We start from the raw sequence: 23,088 nt of genomic DNA on the forward strand, positions 1-23,088 counted from the left end.
GGCTGCCAATTGGCGACTAGCAACTTAGTCCCCTATGCCACTTCGGCCTTGACCGTTGGGAGTTGGGCAGTAAAAAGACCACTTTTGCCTCAACTGTCTGTGTGCTCTCTACTTCTCTTCCAACGGCCGACGATCCCCTCGTGTCTAACGGCAGGACAAGCGTGGCTGAGCGGGACCCCGTTGAAATCAACAGAGAGATCAGCATCGACGCCACGACTAGGTGCTTCATTTGGGAACATGCTGCATCTTGCATATTGTGTTCTCCTGAACAGCTGGACAATGAGTAAATCTTGACCGTTTAGAGAACTCCCAGAAACGTGTCAAGCGTTCTAACAATAGACGGATTGAGCCGCTTACAAGTTAGGGAATGGAAACAACTGGAAATGAGTAGCGGACGTGACGAAAAGAAGAGATGAACGGCAACGCAAATCAGCTCGTACCAGAGAGGAAAATGCATGATTACCTTATGACGATCAACCAGAAATTTAGCCGCCGGACTTATGATGAGGTAGGTAAGGTACGTAGTGAAGTCGGACGTGGAGCCCCGGGCGGCAGATGGGGCCGGCCGCGATACTTTCCCCTAAACTCCCGCCGGCGGCTTCTACCCCAGATCGGGGGTCGAAATTCATGTCTCACCCCGTAGGGCTTAAGGCACCGCCAACTCTGGCCATCACGCAATGCATCAAGCACCCGACTTTAGAATAGCTACAGTAGTAAGAAACGGCGCAAGGGAAAACGGGGGGAGCGAGGATAAGCTTCTTACTCTCATCTTCCACCTTGCCTCTCCGCCCAGCTTCCGCCCCTTCAGCCGCGGTGGCGTCATCGGTCTCGCCCCCCCTCCACCCCGGCCATGGTCCGAACTCTCGGTAACACCTGGACACCTTGGACACACCGTGACACCTCTTCTCCCATCTCCACGCCCGCCGCAACGGTACGGTGTCATTAACATGAGACCATGACACCCAGAACAGCGGCACTGAATCAGTGAACGGAGACCAAGCATTCGCAAGGCGTGAAGGAATATAACGAAAAAGTTCCGAGAAAGCTGCAGACTGGAACTCTGAACCTGCATCGACAGTACCAAAATGGCACAACACAGCCGAAGCAGCTTGCCGGTTTACGCAACTGGATAGACATCACCAAGGAAAATGAATTAAAAAACACTGGGCATCGCCAAAACTCGCCTCCCACGATGTCACCCAAAATCCTCACCATCAACCTCTCATCCCCCTTTCACAGCAAAAATTTACGTATCGTCATCACCAATGCCGTACAAGACCTGACGCAAATGAGAGAAAGAAGGAAGAAGAAAAAAGCCACAAAAAGGGGAGGGCGCTAGGACTTGACTTCCATCTTGAGATCCCCTGTCCACCAGTGAACCACCCCCCCCGAACCTCGAAGCGACCCCAAACCAGGTAGGGATCAGCCCTCTTTTCGGAGAGAAACCAAGGTCTGGCAACCGCCCAAGGAACGATTCAAATCTCCTGTCTTCCTGCAGTGCACCTAGTCTCTACAGTAGAGAGTAATGAAAGCCCCAGACTTTGCGCCGCCAATGATGCTCCAAAGACGGCGCGCGGAAGAGGCTTAGGTGTTAGCTAAGGTAAAGTAGGTATACAACGCCACGCGATATAGCATCTACCTACGCGATGCTCAAGACGCTCGGCTACCACGGCCGTGCTTGATACACCCTTCGTGCCTTTCAATTCCTCCCTTCCTCCTCAATGCAATTGACCCTCGTCATTGGCCGTTCGTCCCAAGTACTCCAAAGCACATGGATCCCAGAACCGACGAACGGAGGGCAACTACGTAACACGGTAACAGATCATAGCCCTGCTGAGTACTTTGCTTGGAGGAAATCGCAGCTTGAGGATGCAACGCATACCTGCAACCATCTTGAATGCCTGCTCACCTCAACCCTGTGCTGGCCTTGCACAAGAGATCGGCCTCAGCTCGACAAGGTCTTGACAACTTGCAGTAGCCTCAGTTTCCATATCTCGCGAGGTGTTCCTGACAGCTTGCCGATCCCTTGGGAGAATATGAAGCTGAACACGTACTTCCTTCTCGCCTCTCAGGTGCCGATCGTTGATAACTATCGTAGGCTTCAGGTCAGGATCTTTCGGCGTCCCCTTCACCGTCCTTCTTTGAAGGTGGATGTAGGTGGATAGCTTCCCCGCGGTGAATTTGCCACTTGGCAAGAGGCCTCACTTTCCCATGTTCAAACATCGGATTCACAGACGGCGCGTTCAACATGGCAAGTATCAACATCACACACTGGGACCGCTTGCTGGGATCACAATCACCATGCTTTCCATTCCTATAGGGCCGCTTGAGTGTCCGTGGTAATCGTACAAAGTTGTTGTCTATCGCATTCGACTCCTCTATGCATTCCCGTTCCCGCCAGAAGCAATAACCCCAGATACCCAGCGGCATCACCCAACACGTGAATGGATTAAGCGTAGAAGTTGACCGTCTGGAGAGAGTCAGTACACACACAGCCCAGGAGGAGCACACATCAACACTCACGTCCTTCTTCTTGGCCTGCACCTCGGCAATGGCATCCACGTAATGCTCGTGGCTAATCTTGTTCTTGCCCATACGCAGAGCAATCATACCGGCCTCCACACAGACGGCCTTGAGCATGGCACCACCAAACTCATCCGTGCTGCGAGCCAGCTCACCCCAGTTGACGGCGGGGTCGACTCTCATCTTTCTAGAATGAATCTTAAGAATCTGCGCACGCGCTTCCTCGTTCGGCAAGGGGAACTCGATCTTTCGGTCGAGACGACCTGAACGAAGCAGCGCAGGATCCAAAACATCCACACGGTTGGTTGCGGCCAGCACCTTGATGCGATCGTCTGATGCGAAACCGTCAAGCTGGTTCAGAAGCTCCAGCATAGTTCGCTGCACTTCTCTGTCACCACTCTTCTCGCTGTCGAAACGCTTCGTACCGACGGCATCCAACTCGTCAATGAAGATAATCGCCGGAGCCTTCTCCTTGGCCAGGGCGAAGCAGTCGCGCACAAGCTTAGCACCATCTCCGATGAACATCTGGACCAACTGAGGGCCTGCAAGCTTGAGGAATGTAGCGTCGGTTTGTGCTGCACAGGCTCGGGCCAGCAACGTCTTTCCGGTACCAGGGGGTCCGTACATCAGGGCACCTGTAAGTGGTCAGTATTTCGCCAAAACGACAGTGACGCTCCAGTATCGGAACATACCCTTTGGCGCCTTGATACCGATCTTCTTGAACCGCTCCGCCTCCTTCATGGGCCAGACGATGGCCTCGACCAGCTCCTCGATCTGCTTGTCGAGACCACCAACGTCCGTGTACTTCTCTGTCGGCTTCTCATCGACTTCCATGGCCTTCACTCTGCTGTCATACTCGGCCGGGAGTGTGTCGAGAATGAGGTAGGAGTCCTTGTTGACACCGATAAGATCGCCAGGCTTCAGGGTGGTGGGGTCGACCAGACCGATCAACGGGAGGAAGATGGTTTGTCTTGTGGAGGTCTTGATGACTGCGGACTTGCCCACGCGGGTGGCATCCAGGTCGATGTTGGCACCCTCCTCCAATGACTCGGCAGTAGGGTCGAGATCGAGGAGTTCGACGACGTTGCCCACAAGGTAGGGTAATTGCCTATGAGGTGGATTATGTCAGTTGTCTCTTTCGTCATCGTTAGTCGGAGGGAGGCAGAGAGGGGCATACCGGTTGTTAGCAATCTTGTCGTGATTCTCCTTGATCTTTTCTCCCATAGTCGCCTTCTCGTGCGTCAACCGTTGCAGCTCGCTGCGCATGATTCTGGAGTCGTTCTCGAGGAGCCGTTTGCGTGTCTGGATGTCCTGCGTGCTGAGGTTCAGGATCTCGTCGTCAAGGATGTCCTCCTCCTTCTCGGCATCCTCCATTGCGGCATCGCCATCGTTAGTGGGCTTCTTGTCCTTCTTGTCCTTGTCGCCCTCATCTCTCTTGTCGTTCTTGTCCTGACGATCGAGGTCGTCGAGCTCTTCGAGGGTCGACATGGTGGCGGGGTGTGTGTGGGATGGGAGAGGATATTAAAGGTAGGTATTCGTCAAAGATACAATTCGCCGTTTCTATCGTCAAAGCGTGAGGGATGATTGGTGATGGGGCCGGGTCGGGTCGATACCGTTGTGTCGTGGGTTGGTGATGGAGCAGAAAGGGACAGCTTCGGAGCTGCGTGGGTGAGGTATTGGCAGTGAGGCTCGAGCTGGACCTCAAGGCAAGCAACAGTCGCGTAATCAGCCTGGTGGTTGCCCTGTGCGTCCAGTGGCTAGGCCGGAAAGCGCTAGGAGGAAAGTCCGACCGGATCCGGCTACAGTGTTATGTACTGTTTAGACACATGTCTATTCACTGTACGGTGTTGATGAGCTGACCTCACTTCATCGATGAGATATTACCGTAATTACCTACTTAGTCATTATCCTGTATAAATGCATGGCACTTTCAATTTCAAGGTCTCTCGTCATCATACAGACAATGTGGTACATCTATGAGCAGAAAGGCCAGCCTGGCCTAGGTCGAGATGCTCCTCTCTCCGACTAATTAAAAGGGTATATGATATGCACAACAATAGTCATCAAGGCACGCCCCTCGCCATCTTACAGCACAGTAATCCCTCCAGGCTTCTCGTTGCATCGTCGTCTCGTCACATTTCATTCGTCGTCAAGAATCCGGCTGGCCAGCGCGCCAAGTACGGGAACCTCGAATCTAGAACACATAGTCAGCGCATGTCCCCTGGCAACGGGCTCATTCTCCGCTCCACCAACAAACATACCTATCTAGCGTATCCGCGTCTTGGTACGCCTTCAAAGCCAGCCACACCATGACAAACACGTCGCCGATGAAGAAGAACCAGCTCAGGAACTTGGACCACGAGAGGAACACCAGGTGGAAGATCATGACGGCCGTGAATAGCAGTGCCGATTGCCATGCGTGAAATCTGCTTGATGTCAGCGAACCGTTATGTAGAGCAGAACCTCAAGTTCAATTGCTTCGCTCGTAGCAAGCCCGTCGTTTCATTGCCAAAGCTTCGAAGCGACCCCCAGAATAAACATTCCACGTACCTCACATAATCACTATTCCGCTCCCCAATCAACAACAATATCGCACCCAGCGGCGGAAACGCCAAATACGCCAGCGCAGCCTCGTAGTCCAGCCTGATCCCCAGGCTCGTATCGAACTCGCTCACGCCCTCCCGGTGCGCGTCCGCCGTGGGGTAGGACCCTGGCAGGTTCGGCTGCCAGCCGCGCTGCGGTTGCGGGTGCTGCAGGGGCGGGGGTGACGGTTGACCGTACGGTGAGAAGGGTCTTCGAATGTCGGCCGAGGCGCGCGGCGATGCGAGGGGCGGGGAGAGGGCTCGTTCGCGCTCCGGCGGGGAGGACTGGTAGGGAGCAAAGTCCATGATGCTTTGGTTCTGTGTTGCGGTATGAGGGTCTGAAAGGGACGCGGGGTCTCGCACGAGTAGGTAGAGGTCGAAGGGAAAGGTACGTTATTGACCCTGGTTATTGCGGGGTTCTCGAGATATTTGTAGGTTGGTATCGTCGTGGAGTTGTTCGTCAGAGGATGTGAAGCTGTCGAGGTTCGGTGGTTCGAGGTACGTCAGCTTGGGTACTTTGAGAGCTTAGAAACGCGCAATGCCATGGCGTCAGGTACTGCGTGGAGGTAGCTGGTGCACACCTGGAACTCGCGCTCCAGGCTTAATTAGGGGTCTTTTTCCGGTTCGACGGCGCGTTCATGCAGGTCACCTGCAGCGGTCGCTGTTAGTGGCTCCCGCCCCGCATTTTGCCGGCCCGGCCAGTTTGAACCGTCCACCTCACTCTTTCGTCTCTTGTCAAACTCACTCTCAATCGAGGCGGCTGAGACGAACTATAAGAGTTTGCTAGCCTTGAAGACTGTATTATTCAGGAATACCTACGTCAAGATATTGATATGATCAATTCCACGGCTTACCTCAATGACCTCGAAGAAGATGGTCAAACGTTCGTTAACGTCTCCTGTCCCCGTTTTGAACGGCAGTTTTATACGGCCATCCATTTAGGCATCAGTTAGATAAACGATAGCATGCTAATCGGTAACGGGATCGAAGAGATATCATAGGTACGTAAGTATCTACCTTAAGTCAAAGTAGCCTTCTTCATTTTCAAGACAAGAAAGAGGACTTTACAATCATACACTGGATCAAGACATGTCCAACTTCAAATGCCATGAACAAATAGTTTAGCTCTATAGTAGAGATCCGTATCCCGTGATAATACAGACTTTTACAGCACTATCATACACCACCCTCACAAGCAACCCCATTTACTCGCTCTTCGTCTGCTCCGCGCTCTCGCTCTCCTTAGGCTTCCCCTCGTCCTCCAACTGCGTCCTCCGTCCCTCCAACGCCAACCAAAGGCTCTTGCTTCCGCCCTCAAGAGCAGTAGTAAGACCCAATCCAGCGCTCTGGAGCATGTACACAAGCTGCGCCCGCAGCCCGTCGAGACCACCCTCGATACCGCCAACCCACTTGACGCCATCGACATCAAACACGTCACCCTCGACCCGTCCACCGACGAGCAGCAGCTTCTGCAACGCGCTCTGGCACAGCGGCTCGTAGTATCCCGGGTTCTTCTTCCTCGTCGGTGCCGCAAACTTGCCCGGGCTCGGCGCCAGGATCTTCAGCGCGGCCGCGAGGTGCGCAGGCGAGACGGCGGGGAACACCAGCGCCGCCGTAGGACCGCAGAGCAAGGGTGAGATCTGCGCGTAGGTAGAGTCTTCGGGGACCTCGAAATCATTCATCGCCTCGTAGGCCGCCATACTCAGATCGTGCACCAGCGGGCCGCGGGGCCCCGTCCGCGTGGTGGCCTTGGCCTTAGCGACTTCGGGGTCGTAGAACTCGGCCAGCTTCAGCGCGACGTTGAACATGCGCGTGCGCAGGACCTGGAGGTGGACTTCGCGGCCATCGAGGGGGCTGTTGGTGCCCGCGGGCGTGGCGGCGACGAGGGCGCTGTTGAGTTCGCGACGGATGGCGGACCACTCGTCTGCCGTCAGGTTGCTGTGCTGGAAGAAGAGGATCAGGGGCGTCGTGCGGAGGAGGGAGGTGTAGGTCCTGATGAGCTGGGACTTGCGGGTTTCGGGGGGACGGGCGGACTGAGGCTTCGTTGCGGGGACGTAGTCGGCGGGCAGGCGGAGGCTTGCGGCGGCTGGGACGGCGAGGAAGGCGGTCGTGGTCGTGAAGGATCGTGTGATGGGGGTTGAGGGCGTCGCCAGCCTGCGCAGGGCGCGCGCGGCCTGTTGTGGTAACCTCGGTGGCATCCTGGGGGTCTCGTCAGTATCAAGCTGAATACCAATTCCTCAATGCCTTTCTGGGGATCGCCGTACGTGTCTGGAAAGCAGGAGATCTCTGTCCTGCCGGCGTGATGGGGTGCACCTGGTGATGGGAAAAAAGTTGCTGGAGCTCCCGAGCTTCAATCGCCAGTGGGACAAATTTCATGTGGTCCGTGCACGACATCGACGGTCAGCGATCATTGGCCAATCACAGCCATCCATTTGACGACGCTCAACAGGGCATCCAACTTCACTTTACATCACTTTCTCAGTAGGAGGAGTTAGAGTCAACTTTTCAATTCCCATTTACCAAACTCCAGGGTATTCTGCAAAGTCACGAAAAACCGTTTCCTTCCCAAATAAAGGATCCTTCCCAAGTACCATTCCCTGTCACTCCTCCCTCTGCTATAGGGGGAGGGTGTTTCGGATCCTAGAAAGAAACCAACGTAATTCACCTCGCTAACTGCCTCACTTCTTGTCACCAGCCCCCTCTGCAAGTTCCTTCTGCAGCTGCTTGATTGACGCAGCGTTATGGGGGGATTTTATCATGGCTCCGATCTCCAAGAATTCTTGCGCATCCTCCATCGACAAGGTCTGCAGGTACTTGGTGAGGCTGTCAGATGACGCCATGTTACTGAGCAGCTGATCGGGCGCCGCCGCACTCGACTTCATGTAGTCGGTGACGATACCCTTGCACTGCTCGAAGAACTTCTGGGACGAATCCTTGGAGATGCCATGCCACAGGAGCCAGGGCATGGAAATCTCGCGAAGCTCGTCCAACGAGTGCGTCGTGCAAATGTTGTAGTGCTTGGCCATGCGAGGACCAAGGAGTCCGACCGAGTCAAACTTGACCTTCTGACCGTGCTTGATCAAGCGGTCGACCCAAAGCGCGACGAGGCGGATGGTCTCAGAACCGGCGGGCAGCAGCTGGTTTTGCTCGCTGAGCTCACCCTTGACGATGACGTCGAACACACGCCGATCCATCCAAATCTTCTCGTAGACATCGCACTCCATCTGGCAGTTGGTGACGCCAATGGTAAACTCGTGAGAGTACGGGTTCGGGTCGTGGACGAGGTACTGCCGGTAAAGTCCCTCTTCGCGCAGACGGTTGGTGGCCTCCCTGAAGATGTCGTCCGAGTGGACCATAAACATGTATGTCCTCTCCCTGAACAGCTGCTCCTTCAGATGTGACAAGGCAAAGGGCCCGCGGATATTGGGCCACTTGGTGGCGATATATGTCTTGATACACGATTTCCAAGTGTATGCGACCTCGTCACGGCAAGATACGAGACCTTGCTGCTCGCGGGGAAACCAGTGAGGCGTCATGTTCGTCAGAACCGTCGAGCCAACGCAGTACGCAAGTCTGTGACATTTACTAGTTAGCCTCATATTCGCCAATGGGATCTTGTCCATCCTTGAAATACCTAGACTTGACCCATACTTCACCCGGAAGAAGGATCTCGTTGAAGCCAAACTTGGCTCCAAGCAGGTCGATGATGAACAGGTCTTCGCTTCCCTTCAGTTTGCAATTGAGAATGGGATGAGGCCAGAACATCGGGTCCTTGCCCTTGGCAGTGTGGACGGCGGGGCCTTCGCGGCATCGATCAGCGGCAAGAGAGGTAATGCTGTTGGCATTCCGCAAGAACATCTGCATCTCAACCACATCATCACAGAGCGCTATCGTTATTGATTAGCTCATCTGACTGACCGTTCCGTGAAGGAGATGAACGGGAGAGGAAGGCAACGTATGTAGGGACAGAAAGAAGGGGAGCGACACTTACGCGTGATTATTTGGCGAATGATGATCTGAAGATGGTAGTAGAGGTTGTCACCGGCATCCCAAGCCAGCGCTCTCGCGCGATCCTCATGGCTCTTATCCGCCAAATGCGACTTGCCGAGGGGAAACATCTGTTCACCCACCCAGGGTCCAATGGCACAGGCAGCCGGGGCGACGGCGAAGCGCGGAACGCCCTGGCGGTCGAGCGCCTTGGTCTTGTTGTCACGGACCTCGATGGGGGAAATATCAACGGCCTGGCCAGAGAAGGTCGCGGCCATGAACTTGTCCGCGATGCCCTTCAGAATCCAGACGGCTCGGATGAAGTGCTTGTGACGCTGGCATTCCTCAATGTGCGTCTTCCAGTCCTTCTTCTGGCACTTCGGGCCGCAGTAAGTTCGGCGAAGGTGCGGGAACCACTCGACGTAGCAGCCACTGCAGTGGACCATGGGCTTCTTCGCACCACAGCGAGAGACCTGGCGTTCGTGACCGCAGGTGACACACTTCTCGATGCTTAAGAGCTCGTTCAGATCACACTTCTGGTTCAGACGAACCTTGATATCGGCATCCTCGTCCTTTCGTCCACGATGAATCCAGCGCGTGTACTTCAACCACTTGTGCTTCTGAACGTACGCCTTTCCGGGACAGGGGCCACCATCGGTAGCTTCGCAAAGGTGATTAGGCTTGACAGGGGCAGGGTTCCCGACAATCTCAGAGTTATGGTACAAGGCGATCTCACCAAGAAGCTGGGTGAAAGCGCACCGGATTGATAAGTCGGATCGATCCCAGAGCGAGAAGGCGAAGCGCGCGGCCCACCAATAGTCAGAGGCAGCCTTGTCCTCGGACTTGGTGATGATATCCTCGACGCTGGAGTTGGCATAGGGCCAGAGGGCAAGGACGAAGCGGCGGTTGTAAGCGGCAGACTTGCTGCTTCCCTTGAAGCCTGCGTCGTCTTCCTCGATTTGCGGCAGAGCCGCGAACAGGTAGTTGACCGGGTCGCCAGGCAAGCTGTCGTAGCGCTTAGCGCGTTCGAAGTAGGAAGGAAGGTCTTCTTGAAAGAGGATGTAGTCGAGTTCGGGGAGGCCTCTGCGGATTGCACCAGCTGCGCTCTTGTCCTTGTCACCCTTTGGCTGTGACGAAACTTAATCTTATAAACAGAAAATGAAGCGTTGAGATGGAGGGAAAGTGGAGAGATGACATACCGCAGGGCCAGACGCGTTCATCAGACGCAGGAAGTGGTTTCTGCCGGTCGATGGAAAGCAGCTGGGCTTTGTGCCCTTGTAGAGGCCCTGATCTGACGTCTTGGCCTCCATGAGGATAGTATCAATGCTCTTTGCGACACTGAGGCAAGAGTCGCTCGTAAGGTAGGTGATGATCGGTTGAGGGACGAATGCCTCGAAGAAGTGGACGAGGCAGGCGAGGGGAAATAGGCAGCTGCTCTTCGAAAAGTTGAGAAATGCGAAGACAATGCCAGCGGCAGGATGGTTTTCCTTGGATTGATTGACGATGAGATCGAGAAGATTGGCGAATTCCTCCGGGTGAGTGATGGGAGTGGAAGTAGCGAGTTGACAGCAGAAAGACTCGGGTTCCTTCCCTCCTGGGCCGCCGCCGCCGCCTGAGCCTGAGGCGCGAGAAATTTCCTGGAGACAGGAAGACGCCATCCTGGGATGCTTTTCCTGCTTCAGCTTCAGATGATAACCCTCCCTGGGTGGTTGTGGTGATGTTTGAGTTGCAACCTTTGGAGTTTCCAGCAGCGTCAAGAAAAAAGATTATATTGTCGAGGAAAGGTTCTTTTGGATTCTTCAACAGCAAGAGATATCTACTTTGTTTCTAAGCCCTTGCCGGCCCCGTCAGGGCCGTCATCTTGAAGAAGTCGCATGCCTCAAGACCCGCGGCTGAGAGGAAGTGTGGCTTGACAGCTGTGATGCGGGTCACTTCCGGTCCATTTATGTGAAGGAAGGCACTCGCAGGAGATCACTAGAGCAAAAGCCGAAGAAGGAGGAGCTTCTTTGCTTGCTGCTTCCATCGCTCAAGTCTAGAAGATTCCCGTCATCCTCTAGCTATGTTCCAGTAGGATGAAGGGCAACTGACAAAGAAGCGAACAGGAGCAGCATATTCTCACAATAGAAAGCGACAGGAGGAATGGTGCATGGACAAAGGCAAATACAAGCAACCTCATAAACCTACACAACTTGTAGATGATGACGGTACAAGTTTGGTGTTGACAAGCTCGTTTGTCTCTTGAGGCGAAAGCCCTATGATGCATTTCCCTCGGAAAGTTGCAGAAATAATATCGAATTTCCTTGGCAAAAATAAAGAAACTAACAAATGTCTACCATTCAGAGTGAAGGTGTCTCAATGCTCCAGAGATGCGTCGAATCCAGGCGCTCTTGGCCGGTTCGGCCACCAATTAGGCTTATACTGTCCCACGCCTTCATAAATCCTAGCTTCAGAAACATCATACCCATCATGATTCTCATCCGGGCTCCAGTTCCTATTCGTCTTGTCAGTCTCTTCAAGTCCAGAAAGGAAGGCAACCTTACAGCTGGTCCAGGGGCGGTGGCGATCCCACCAAAGCGTCCAAGCCTTGTCCTGCTCTGCCTGTAACATGACCTTTAGAGTTGAGAAGCCCTTGTCGTTTGACCGTCGATAGGTTTCGAGGATGACTTGATACATGTTCATGGCGTCGTATAAAGGCCAGTCCCATGGGTACCCTTGCCCGATCTGGTGCTGTCTCCACGCCTCGAGCCGCTTGATGAGCTGAAGAACGAGGCGCCAAGGAGGGACAGCATGGTCCAGATTCGAGATTTCCTTGTCCATCTCATCGTGAAGCTTCTGGATGTTGTGCGAGTGCAAGACGGGGAAGTGCGTGTTGCACATGTCTGTGAAAAATTTCACTGCGGCGTCGTGGTCTCCACTGTCCCATCCTGTAACGGCACCCGGCCGGCCAGTGAAGCGAGTTAGAAACTGGCCAACGGCGCTCCTGACAGGAGGAGATGTTGCAAAAGAGACCCTGCAGTGGAGTTCTGAGCCATATGCCCACCTCTGAGACTCGAAGGCGTCAAGAAGATCCTTCAGAATGTCACAGTCTCTTCCTGAATCAACAGGGGCGACGATGAATGCGCCCTCCCATGACTGAAGAAAAGTGTGCCGGCAGGCATACTTTTGGCACCACGGGAAGCCACACCAGCGCCATTCGGGATCCGGGACCTTCCCGGCATGTTCTCTGAGGTCGCGCACGCGGTAGTTGGATTGAACGGACCGGGATCGGAGAAGCTGGCGATAGTATTGCTCGTTAGCCAAAGCTTTGCCCTTCTGGGAGATACGTTCGGGGCGCAAAACCTCTTGGCGAAGACTTCCAGTGGGATTTAAACCACCTTGCGTAGCGGTTCCTCGCGAGGGGCCGGCTTCCGGAGACTCCGTGTTCCCGCCGCTGAAGTCTTGAGCTAGGAAATGCTCCAAGGAATTCAGCTTCCGAGCCATTGGAACCGAAAGTTGAGGCGTTGAGTGACTGGGGTCCAACAATTGACTGAGTGCGTCGGACATCGTCATGACAGGGGGTAGTCTGGGGATCGTGGCAGTCAATGCGGGCTTTGGCAGCTTTTCCATAGAACCTGACGCGGTGCTATTGGAAGCAATTGGGAGAGGCCGGTCGGGTGAGGCTTTAACATCCTTGGGTTCAGATGTAGCATCGGAGGAGCTGTCAGAGTTCCCAAGCATCGCCCAGCCTGTGCACATTGGAGAGGCTGGATTAGTGATGGTCATGAGGGAATGGTCGCGTTCGTCGTTGGGAACTTCGGTGAATTCGGGGAAGACATAGTCGTCTTCGTCATTGTTGGGCTGCGCCATGGTGGGTGGCATAGTTCTCGAAGTTGGAGAACGCGTCTTGCAGAAATGTCAAGTCAATTTGATGTCCCCAAATAGCTCTCGGGCGGAACACCGCTCTATATACATGATCAAGATAAGTTGAAGAGTTTCCGAGAAGCCATAAGAAGCTTCAGGACAGCGAGATGAGACAGGCAGCTATGCTAGAGAAAGGCGTAAAGCAGACAACGGGGATTGCACTGTGTCCTGTAGTTCTTTGAGCAGCCTTGATGTCTAGCAACACCAAGTGCAAGTCCTTTGTGACTTATCGTCTCGAACCAATGGCAGCCTAGGGTCTCAAGAACAGGGTCGCCACTTCATGTTCAGATATCTTGCAGACTCTACTTGCCTCCATTTCTCTCACTTTCTGAAGATATCTTACTTGCTCTGTCCCTTCAGATCTCTCAGTGGCTTCGACAGCGTACTCCTAGATTTGTGTTAGTCGGAGAAGATGATGAAGATGTCTGTATGCCTTTCCACTTGTCGTACTGATACCCAGAGATACAGTGCCCGGTGTATTGGATATCGGGAGCCAAAAGCCAAGAGCCACATGTTCTGGGTTTTCTCACAAAAGATATTTAGATAATTCAACTAACATAAAATCTTCGGAGTCTTGCCGTCGTGGCTTCATATGTGGTTTCTTTGGTAGCTAAGAAATCATCCATTGCGATTAGAAAATCATACATCCAACTTGGACAATGAGTGAAAGTCAAATAAATTGAACGCCAGAAGCCGGAATGTCTCTTCCACGATCCAAAAGTATCTAAAAGGCCCCCTTCTTAATCTAAGTCCGCATCAACAACCTTGACCCAGTCCTTCTCATCCTCCTCACTTTCACCACCAGCTACGGCATCGGAATCTTTTGCAAGTACACGCTTACGTCGAGTCAATTCTTTACCTGGCTCCTCGGAACGGTGAGATCGAGCATCGTAGGTAGCAACAAGCTCCTTCACAAGACCGTCGCCGAAGGATCCGGTGTGTTGGAAGCGGAACTTACCAGATTTGAAATGTGATTGGACGTTATCAGAAGTGCTGTTGTTACGCTGCGTCAGCTGGGCCTTGAGCTTTTCGGTCTTCGATCTTTGGAAGGCCTTGGGCTTCTCTGCTTGAGGGTTCGAGAAGTCGGCAGGTGCGTCGGAGGACCGGTTGTCTTCTAGGTGTTGGAAGACGCGCTCGGCGTAATCAGCGGCAGCTGAGGAGTCTTCAGCATGGGGAGCCATCTTACGAACGGTCGTAAAAGTTGGGAGTGTGCGGGTTCTTAGTGAGCGCCACGAGGTGAAAGTAGAAGTTGGTGCTCAAATGGAGATTTAATACAGAAACCTGACAGACTTATGTAGATCGCCGACTTCAGTCTCATATATCTGAATAAAGTTGACTGAGTGTCACCAGCACCTATGGTAAGAGCTAGACTTTGAAGATCCAACTGCTTTGTGTCAAATGGATTTGAGACAAAGCTGTCTAATCACGGCCTTTAAAAAAGGACGTGTCTAGAAAAAGACAGAGAGTTCGTGAAGAAGGACTGTTACTATTCTTTGTTCGCTATTTCTACAGCATGATGAGTATTATGGCAAGGATACCGGCCCCCCTACGACCTACGTTAAGTAGGATTGCCGCCATCCCCCTAACCCTAGGAACAATGAGGTACAAATGCTCTAACAATCCCCAAATCCTGGGAACAGTGAGCTGCCCATCTCCTGAATCCTGGGATCGGTAAGTTGTCCCCCACCCTATTCCTAAGAACACTGCTCTACTCTAACCCCCTAATCCTAGGAATAGTAAGCTACTGATCCCCTGAATCCTGGAATTGGTAAACTTATTCCCCTTAAGCCTAGGAACAGAACCACTCCGCACCCTCTACCTGGCGGACTATAGGCAAACTGCGCTCTAGAGAGTGTAGTGCCCGCTCGAGCTTATTAAGCGCGGGCGTTGTCGTACAACATTTATCAAAGGTGACTTAAGATTGTGGATTGAGTTCCATGGATGTCTGTCGTTCATCTGATGTACTCTCAATTCTCCGTTTTCTATGCCAGCCGTACTTGCCTTTCCACAGGCCCGGCCTGCTCCCACGCCTTGCTATGCATGACCGCTATCGTGCACCTTTCTCCTGTGCCATCCTCATACCCTACATTCTCATCAAAGACTAGGATATTAACTTACCCGCTGTTTTCTCCTACTGAAGGGTAGACATTATGATCAAACATGCTTATTCGTCCTTCGACACGGAACGGCCCTTCACGAGGGCGATAGCACACTCCGTAGGCTGAGACGCCTACTAAGATCAATGCCTTCTCGGTCTCTGGATAGATATTATTTCCCACCCACTCGTATCCGCCCTGTTCCCACCAAAGGCTGCAATGGTTCTCATCGCCGTCGTAGATACGCCGGACGCTCTGCGACCCTTGCATGTACAGATGGGTCTTGACACTTAGGTACTCCTTGTGAGCGGCGGCTTTGGATGCAGACAAGAGAACGACCGGCCCTCTCATCCGTAGAACATTAGCCGCAGAAGGTGGTTCCCTCATTCTATCCACTTCAAAGCTTGGCGGCGTTGCCCAGGCCCAAACTTTGTTTGTGTCGGGATCTCGCCAGATTTTCACCTCTCTCCGTGTTTCTTGTGCCTCCGCTTCTTTACCTTTCCATATCCTATTCTCAGATGTCTCTTGTGACCCGAATGTAACTTCTGATTTTTGATCTCTGTCGGAACAGGAAGTCGAAGGACCGCTGGAGGGGCCTTTGGGACAATACGGCTGTGTGGCATCTTCCTTGGCCACTGTTCGTTTGCCCTTGCTCTCGGAGGCGGACAATTTCGACAAAGAGCCCGCCTCAGAAAATTCATCTGGTGAAATTTCCAAGTCACCCACTATGACTTCGTTCACCAGTGAGACGGGCCGTTCTGCGATGTCCGTCGCCCAATCGAAGAGCCTGTATTCCACGGGCCCATCCCACCCCGCCCACGACCAGCTGGGACATCTGGGATCCGGCTCCGTGATATCCGCGATCAACGTAACCTAGAAGCAGGAATAGGAAGAATGGAGAGAACTTAGGTACTGGGCGGCAAACTATCGTGTCACCCACTTGAGCGCTTCATTTAGAGTTGAGGCCTACAGCTATCTGGAACCGATTGCATGGATGACCCGGCATCACTCAATTGCCATCTGCTTGGGCACTCTCCGCATTCCGAACGCACCTTTGAACATAAAATAGGCCTCTTCCCTCGGGCACTTACTTTCTTTTGCTTCCTCCCTCACGGCCGGCACGGTGGTGCTAAGCCACTCCTTCTTTACAGCTTTTTGCCTACCGTTCCTTCCCTCTTTTCTAACTACCCCCTCTTGGCCATAGGAACTCTGCTCTTGCCATCAGACTTTCTCAACAGGCTCAACACTCCTTCAACTCGTTTGGTAGTCCGTCTACATATCTAGTTCGACCTCGCAAGGCTCGACCGGTCAACAGAAAGAACATCATCATCATCGCTTTGAGACCGTAGATCCGTCGTGGGTAAAAACCGGACGTGGCGGGCCACTAGATGACTATGACTGGGGTATATCGTCAAGTTTACCTCAGCCTGTTGAGCAAATTGAGGAGCAGAGTAACAATGAGCCAAATTCATCTCAAGAGTATGGGGCACCTGCCCCAAGCCCGTCTTTACTGCAACAATACCAAGAAGATCACGAGTATGGCAGCCAATCAGGCTCGGAACAGATCGCCTCAAGCTCTGTTCAGAGCGCTGGAGACATACAGCCAATCCCGCTGCGATGTGTCGAGTGTGGAAGTGTCTATGCAAAGGCTTGGGAGGTGAAGTACGCCATCTTTCAGACAGCCGACATGGAAGGACATATTTGCTGACCTATATGCAGTCGGTGTAAGATAAAGCATAAGAAGCCGTTCAAGTGTCAAGTGGAAGACTGTTCCTGGGCTTTCCGATACAGTAAAGATCTTGACCGGCACTGCAAAGAGCGGCATTCTGAGGGTGGGCACTACTTTTGCCCGTTCGCTGGGTGCAAGTACTCACAAGAGCTAAAAGGAAATCCAACTGGCAAAGACACGTACAGACACAGCATCGCGGCTAGCAGCAAAAAGACTGGCAGCCATGTCGATCGATAGAGATATCATATCTGCCCAATACAATGGAACTGTCATGCCGCGCATGGCGACCGCGAAAAGCGACTCTGAATCAGAGACCGAGCTCTAGCCGTAGGCAACAAGAAACTTCCCCCGGCCCCCAACATCTAGCTTCCACAGCTCCCTGTCCAACCCCCGTTAGCGGAGATTTTGCAAGCGAGATGGCGGTCTGAGAATGCTGTGAATGGCCAGCCTTATTGAGAACATGCTAGGTGCGGCAGCTCGTAAGTCGCTTTGGGGATGGTGGCTTACACTAGTCATTCCGCGCTGGATTTAGGTAGCGATGATTCGTTCCTTATCTGTCTTAGCCGTCAGCCCTCACGTTCAGCTGTGTCGAGCGGCCAATTTTAAGAGCCATTCCAAGACGTCCACGATAAAGAAAGGGTGTGGCTGTTAAACGGAGATTGCTACCGCCGGGATGGGCAGTAAACTGAATTACCTGATCATGTCAGCCTTAAGAATGTCTCTGTGCCCCGCGCCATGGAAAGCTGCTTGTCCCCATTTCGAATCCACGGCTTCTTGCACATTACGTTTTGTTGTTGTCGCGAAGAGATACTTTGAACAGGTGTGAGAGCCGCCGCGCGCCCACTCGAGAATGGCTTCTTCCGATACCGAGTACATGGACCTTTGGGTTCCGGGTACGGAGGCCAAAGGCTCCGCAAACCTGACCTGGGAGCAACTAGATTTCAACCGCAATTGCACGAATTGGGGACAATGGTTGGGTGCGATGCTCCAACCCGACCCCTGGGATCCGAAGTCACTTCGAGGAATGAGTCTTCAGTTGTCTATGACACTGTACGCAACAGCTATGCCGAAGGGATACGAAACAACCTACTCCGAGGTGTCATTATGGTTCGCGTACAACTTATATCATACACCATACCCAGAGAACTCGAGCGATCCAACGTACTACCTTTGGAGTACACGATTCAATGAAACTGTTCTGTGGGGTCCCAAGGAGTATTGTGAAGCCGAATTCTGTAAGGCTGTCGGATACACAGGAAGCCAAGATCTTTGCGGCATTGGGGTAAGGACACGATACTGGGAGTCGTTGTGCTGGGAAAGAACCTGGTAACTGACAATGTGAAGGTCGTGGTATCTTATTACCTCGAAGCCATCCTAGCAACGATGTACCTCGTCGCATTCACGATTCACCAAGTGCGTCGCCACTTCAAGAAGAACCTCTGGGAGAAGACGCGACCGAAGCAGAAGCAAAGACTGAGCGGTCGCATTCTCGACTCGTTCCGCGGATCGCTTGACATGTTCCTCAGCGGCTCAATGCTGATCGCAGTAGCCATGCTCGGAGCTTCCGTCTACTCGGCTGCAACAAACTTCAAGGAGAATTTGGAGACCAACCCCGACCTCCCATCAGCCGATGCCCGTTACGAGCAAGCTTTGGCACTAATTGCATCCAACTACTCTGTCTTCCCGGTCATGTTGCTCTACGCACTAGCCAAGCATGACGGCCATCGCAAGTGGCTCCATCGATCTGTGCTTGTCCTCCTCTGGGGCCTGAGCGTGACGGTTGTTTACCTGGCGCCAAGGGCGGAGATAGACTACAAAGAAAGAAAGAGTGGACACAGAAACTTTGACTGCGATCAGCGTGGCTCGCAGTACTGGCCCGTCGTCAAAGCTACGCAGTTCCTGGTCATTGCGCTGCCGATGATATGGCTCCTCCTGACGCTCTTTGTCACCACTGGGTTCAAGATTCCCGGCATGATTGACAAGCCGTGGGTCAAGAGATGGAGGTCTTGCTGGCGAATGCTGGTCGCGTGGATCAACTTACTGGTCATGTGGGGGATACTGGGCTACTTCACCCACTTCCGCCAGAAGATCATCGACGCGGCTGATGGCATTGACAAGAACGACAAGTGGACTTTTGGACAAGTTCTTTCCCTGGCAGCTTGGGTACCTGTCATCGCCGAGTTGCTGTACATATTGACCTGTAAGTTCCATTTACAACAAAGTACGGCCTTGTTTGTACGATACTAATTGGTGGTCTAGTCGGTCTTGAGGAGGGACTGTCAGGCCATATGCCTGCCGACTACCACGCGACGCATGTCACGCAGCCTGACCAGAATATGGGAGTTCCCCTCCTTGACAGAAGCTCCATATACGATATGAAGCACGCCTCGACCATGTCAGCAATGTCTGTATCGACGACATTATCTTCACCGACGACCCCTGGACAGGTACAAACACCCATGTGGCAGCAGAACTCTGGGTACCAACATAGTCCTGTGTATCAGCCAGTAAATATGCAACAACCTCACGTTCAGCATTATCAGAGCTGGGACGGATACTATCACACGGGATGGTAGTCGCCTACAGTATGTGGATAAGCCTATAAGGACAATGGATGACTTTAGCCTATAGCGAGCGATGGCCTTTTAATGGGGAGGACGGCGTGAATAATCAATAATGTATGATGCAATGAGGCCGAGAATGTAGTTCAATGGAATTTGATCCATTGTGATATCGACCGGCAGACCTAGAAGCTCCTGCCTCCTGTTTGCCCTCAATCACTTCCAAAATTTTCCTAAATCCAGTAGTTATTGAAAATGGCAGATCATCTTCGTTCCCCATCTGTTCTACGATTGAAAGAAAATCATCCGAAGAGATACCGATGGTTTCGAGAAACTCAGTGTTATCTGGTGTGTTATCCGAAAACACGCTCGTGAGCAGTTGCATCTCACTCAACGTCGTCGTAGATACTAAGTCAGGCTCATTGATCAAAGTTTGGGTTTGTGTCGGATCAGCTATGGCTTCAATCAAACCAGATGGTCCACGGCCTTCGAAGTCTTGTTCGCCTACCCGCCGAGTGAATTCGCGAAAAAGAGTCTCTAGATGGGCCAACTCTGCTTTTCGAACTTCAGCCACTAAGTTTCCTTTGCTAGCCATATCGTTGTGCGTCTGCCGCATTTGCGCCGGTTCGTCGGCACCTACTGCGGCTGGGAAGAGTGCGTTGGCCATTGTAAAGTGTATGGCAGCTCTGTAAGCATATTCTAACTCGAACGTCAGGAAGACTTCTATTGGTGATTTGGCAGTTAATAAGAATTGTTCGAAGCATCAGGATAACAGTCACACTGCGCACATACCTAGGAGACTATCATCCCCAGAGAGAATTTGAAGAGTCTTCGCCGCTGATTTAATGCCCGTCGAGACCAGTGTCTTCAAGGGAGACGAGAATGTCTGTGGATCTCTTCCATCCCAGCCAAAGTTCTCCAGCTCTTGCTTTAAGGCGGATAGAAATAGGGGCCTCGTAGCCATGATAACACACTTGAAGAATGCCTCTGTCAGTCACATAGTGACTGAATGAATTGAGTCAACAACTGACCTGATGATACAGCAAGGTAATGCTTCTTGTTCCTTTTGGCATGGTATCCACTGAGTTTTGGAACTTGAATCGAGTTATTCTCTCAATTTCCTGTGCATGACCAGCTAATGTGTGAAGTATGGACTTTGTTGAAGTCAAAAATTCACCAAGCGGAGTTTTCTCGGACCTGTAAATAGCTTCAAAGCCAGAAGGTTAGAAAAAGTCTCTGCGGGATGCAGATACGACTGACTAGTGATGATCGACGATAGCAAACGCGAGAGTTTGACCTGGAGGCCGAGTGTTGCGTCACGCTGCGAACATATACTTGGCGGGTCAAGTACCGTAGTTATGTCGGCGTCCTGAGTATTCATGGGACTCCGACAGAGCAGGAAAAGTGTCGATCCATGATGTACAAAGTCCACCAGAGACTGCGGCATCGAGCAACCGCTTGAGTCCCGAGTGCATCCTCGGCAAGTTGGGTATGCAAGCCTTCCAGCTGAGCTATCCGAATCGCTTGAGCAATCTGACAAATCAATCAGATGAATTGTGGTTGGATAGCTAGATAAGTATGAAAATGACTCACGTATAATTGAGCAGATTCTCTCTGATAGATCGATTATAAATAGAGACCTGCCAGGGCTAAGACCTCGATGGCTAGCAGACTGTCTTTCCATAATGAGTTGGTCTCTGGGAGCAGCGCCATGGCGCGAACAAAGAACTTAGCACCGGGCGGTTCCCTTGAGCCTTTTGATCGTGAAAGGAAAGCCTGTCCAAAGGATAAGACGAGTAAGAACTGCACAAACCACAGATGCGACTCTGCTGCCTTTTTGGATGCCAGACTGTAGTAGAACTCTTCTATATTCTTCACGAAGTTCGTTTCGTCAATCAATTGATAATTCTGGCTGAGATGAAACTTCACGGTATTAAAGAGATTAGATGGCATGATCGATGGAAGGAAGCCTGCTGATGTCTGGTTGTCCATCTACTGTCGAGGCTTTCCACCTCAACGGATATATCTCATCGTTTAGAAAGCTGGGTGCACTAAACGGAGTTTCCACCTGAAGTCTCTCGGCCACCATAAGGGTGAGGCGGGCTGTGAAAGACCATGTTGAAGATGGAGCTAGCCAGACTGTCGAGTTTATTAGTGTGACCGCTGATCTACTTCAGCTACTCACTCACTCCAATTGCGCTTGTTTCTGTGGGTGTTCTTGATAGTCGTAGAGGGCAGCGTGAAAGGGCTTGTGTACACACTCAGAAGAGTCTTGCGTTTGAGATGACCTGTGGCCAACCGACTGAGAATCTGTATCCCTTGGATTAGCTCAAAAATACAACATGGGAAAAGTGCTTCGGTATACTTACTGCTATCCTCGTCATCGGATCCGAACGCAGCACCACGAGACCGCTTGCTTCCTGGCGTCGATTGATGTTCCGCGCCATGCCTCTGCCCTCCCAAATTTCTTCTAGTGACTCGTTCAGATTTTGAGTCGCAAGATCTCGGAACTCGTTACACACCGCTCTGAATCCACCGTGGGGTTGGTCCCGTCCATGTACTCGCATTTCATTAAACGCCGTTGGCAGTTTGCGCACGGCTCCTCGCCAGAGCATTTGATTTTACCTTGTCGACAACTGATACATCTAGCATACGATCAGTGGTTCCCTCCACGAGGAATTATAGTTTAAGAACAGGATCTTACGCGTTTTTTGTCCGTCTAAGCTTCCTCCTGTCGGACTCTCTATTTGCTCTGCTTGCGGGTGACATGTTCCAGGACACGAAACCTGCGTGAGTCTGGATGTAACTTGAAGGTAAATACTGGTAGGATACGTTGCAACTACAAACATGATTTGAACGCAATAACAACGTATCGAACGTATCACGACAACGGAGATAACAGCAATGCCAGCCATCCACATATCAGATAATGTCTGGTGGTGTTGTGTGACTAAAGGCTAGGACTGGACAGGCAGGGCTTGCCGGGAAGCGGGGTTACAGGCATTCTACCCCGCAAAACCATGTTCACAACAGTGAACAAGCTCAGTAGGAGGCAGAATTACAGGCTAACAATCGTGGCGCTGGCAATTCTAGGAATACAGCGGGGTTGACCCAAGACAAGATCAAAAAACCAATCTCGCACAGTTAGTGAGGGGTGGAGGCGCTTAGAGAGTTGTCGAGACGATGTTGATGCCTACTGTCTGGACAAATAAATATCTTTAAACCTGTGATGAGATAGGTCTTAGGTAGAAGCCTCGAAGACCAGTGTAGGCGCTACATGGAGCCAGGTTTAGCACCGTTCTTCTTATGAAGTTATCGTTGTTCTCATGAGCTGTCTTCGACGCTGAAATCTCTGCCATTTATTTCCCGCGGAAACAGTACACGTGGAAATAGACTTGAAGCTTAATTGTCAACCCGTGCTGTTTTGATGCGATCACGAAAGCAGCCATGAATCGGGTTCTCCAGCATTCAGCTAGCTAGTTTACAGGGATCGGGAGCAGGGATCGTCTCGGCTTCCAGAGCGTCGGCAGACTTAGTAGGATTCGGGACGGCTTATTTCAGGTTTGCTCTCTTTCTACTAACCACTTTCGGGTACGCCGTGAGACGTCCAAGTTCAACTGCGTGCCTCCATGCTCCTGTGATATCTGAGGATCGCCACCTTTCCAAGGTCATATTCAAATCCTTGCAGAACGGCAACTTTCGGATTCGGA

At 52.2% G+C, this 23,088-nt stretch overlaps 8 protein-coding genes across 8 annotated transcripts; 1 reads left to right on the forward strand and 7 right to left on the reverse strand.

Annotated features, from left to right (window-relative positions):
- Positions 1-2,307: 2,307 nt before the first annotated feature.
- On the reverse strand, positions 2,308-4,204 carry BDP81DRAFT_96257 (26S protease regulatory subunit 6A). The gene is made up of 4 exons (XM_060596535.1): positions 3,701-4,204; positions 3,216-3,631; positions 2,524-3,158; positions 2,308-2,470 (listed from the first exon to the last, which is right to left on the reverse strand). The coding sequence occupies exons 1-4, from the start codon at positions 4,009-4,011 to the stop codon at positions 2,450-2,452; spliced, it is 1,383 nt and encodes a 460-aa protein (XP_060441396.1). The 5' UTR covers positions 4,012-4,204; the 3' UTR covers positions 2,308-2,449.
- Positions 4,205-4,351: 147 nt separating this feature from the next.
- On the reverse strand, positions 4,352-5,652 carry BDP81DRAFT_435717 (uncharacterized protein). The gene is made up of 3 exons (XM_060591074.1): positions 5,074-5,652; positions 4,785-4,949; positions 4,352-4,717 (listed from the first exon to the last, which is right to left on the reverse strand). The coding sequence occupies exons 1-3, from the start codon at positions 5,409-5,411 to the stop codon at positions 4,663-4,665; spliced, it is 558 nt and encodes a 185-aa protein (XP_060441397.1). The 5' UTR covers positions 5,412-5,652; the 3' UTR covers positions 4,352-4,662.
- Positions 5,653-5,853: 201 nt separating this feature from the next.
- On the reverse strand, positions 5,854-7,645 carry BDP81DRAFT_381348 (uncharacterized protein). Its single transcript, XM_060586886.1, has 2 exons — positions 7,370-7,645; positions 5,854-7,304 (listed from the first exon to the last, which is right to left on the reverse strand). The coding sequence occupies exon 2, from the start codon at positions 7,301-7,303 to the stop codon at positions 6,311-6,313; it is 993 nt and encodes a 330-aa protein (XP_060441398.1). The 5' UTR covers position 7,304; positions 7,370-7,645; the 3' UTR covers positions 5,854-6,310.
- A 138-nt stretch (positions 7,646-7,783) lies between these two features.
- BDP81DRAFT_327718 (MYND finger) lies at positions 7,784-10,750 on the reverse strand (the record flags this gene model as incomplete). Its single annotated transcript, XM_060585154.1, has 4 exons — positions 7,784-8,678; positions 8,740-8,992; positions 9,097-10,204; positions 10,292-10,750. 4 exons carry the CDS (start codon positions 10,748-10,750, stop codon positions 7,784-7,786), a joined length of 2,715 nt encoding a protein of 904 aa, XP_060441399.1.
- A 694-nt stretch (positions 10,751-11,444) lies between these two features.
- On the reverse strand, positions 11,445-12,938 carry BDP81DRAFT_452870 (uncharacterized protein; the record flags this gene model as incomplete). Its single annotated transcript, XM_060592783.1, has 1 exon — positions 11,445-12,938. The coding sequence occupies one exon, from the start codon at positions 12,936-12,938 to the stop codon at positions 11,445-11,447; it is 1,494 nt and encodes a 497-aa protein (XP_060441400.1).
- Positions 12,939-13,732: 794 nt separating this feature from the next.
- BDP81DRAFT_327857 (uncharacterized protein) lies at positions 13,733-14,173 on the reverse strand (the record flags this gene model as incomplete). The annotated part of the gene is made up of 1 exon (XM_060585167.1): positions 13,733-14,173. One exon carries the CDS (start codon positions 14,171-14,173, stop codon positions 13,733-13,735), a length of 441 nt encoding a protein of 146 aa, XP_060441401.1.
- Positions 14,174-17,667: 3,494 nt separating this feature from the next.
- BDP81DRAFT_452873 (uncharacterized protein) lies at positions 17,668-19,393 on the forward strand (the record flags this gene model as incomplete). Its single annotated transcript, XM_060592784.1, has 3 exons — positions 17,668-18,099; positions 18,162-19,017; positions 19,077-19,393. The coding sequence occupies 3 exons, from the start codon at positions 17,668-17,670 to the stop codon at positions 19,391-19,393; spliced, it is 1,605 nt and encodes a 534-aa protein (XP_060441402.1).
- A 94-nt stretch (positions 19,394-19,487) lies between these two features.
- On the reverse strand, positions 19,488-22,147 carry BDP81DRAFT_463935 (uncharacterized protein; the record flags this gene model as incomplete). The annotated part of the gene is made up of 12 exons (XM_060594084.1): positions 19,488-19,723; positions 19,769-20,101; positions 20,171-20,351; positions 20,410-20,585; positions 20,639-20,763; positions 20,802-20,911; positions 20,972-20,992; positions 21,035-21,348; positions 21,431-21,517; positions 21,568-21,848; positions 21,901-22,023; positions 22,083-22,147. The coding sequence occupies 12 exons, from the start codon at positions 22,145-22,147 to the stop codon at positions 19,488-19,490; spliced, it is 2,052 nt and encodes a 683-aa protein (XP_060441403.1).
- Between the last annotated feature and the right edge of the window lie 941 nt (positions 22,148-23,088).

Source organism: Colletotrichum phormii (assembly GCF_030913505.1).
Source record: "Colletotrichum phormii strain CBS 102054 chromosome Unknown BDP81scaffold_20, whole genome shotgun sequence".
NCBI lineage: Eukaryota > Fungi > Ascomycota > Sordariomycetes > Glomerellales > Glomerellaceae > Colletotrichum > Colletotrichum phormii.

What these genes read in the sequence shown, in the direction of transcription:
- BDP81DRAFT_381348 (XM_060586886.1), bottom strand. Translation starts at nt 7,303, where the DNA reads ATGCCACCGAGGTTACCACAACAGGCCGCGCGCGCCCTGCGCAGGCTG.
- BDP81DRAFT_96257 (XM_060596535.1), bottom strand. Translation starts at nt 4,011, where the DNA reads ATGTCGACCCTCGAAGAGCTCGACGACCTCGATCGTCAGGACAAGAAC. An exon ending in GACAAGATTGCTAACAACCG is followed by an intron (nt 3,632 to 3,700) that starts GTATGCCCCTCT and finishes TCCACCTCATAG; the next exon opens with GCAATTACCCTACCTTGTGG. An exon ending in TGCAGGCCAAGAAGAAGGAC is followed by an intron (nt 2,471 to 2,523) that starts GTGAGTGTTGAT and finishes GACTCTCTCCAG; the next exon opens with ACGGTCAACTTCTACGCTTA.
- BDP81DRAFT_435717 (XM_060591074.1), bottom strand. Translation starts at nt 5,411, where the DNA reads ATGGACTTTGCTCCCTACCAGTCCTCCCCGCCGGAGCGCGAACGAGCC. An exon ending in CGGAATAGTGATTATGTGAG is followed by an intron (nt 4,950 to 5,073) that starts GTACGTGGAATG and finishes GACATCAAGCAG; the next exon opens with ATTTCACGCATGGCAATCGG. An exon ending in GACGCGGATACGCTAGATAG is followed by an intron (nt 4,718 to 4,784) that starts GTATGTTTGTTG and finishes TATGTGTTCTAG; the next exon opens with ATTCGAGGTTCCCGTACTTG.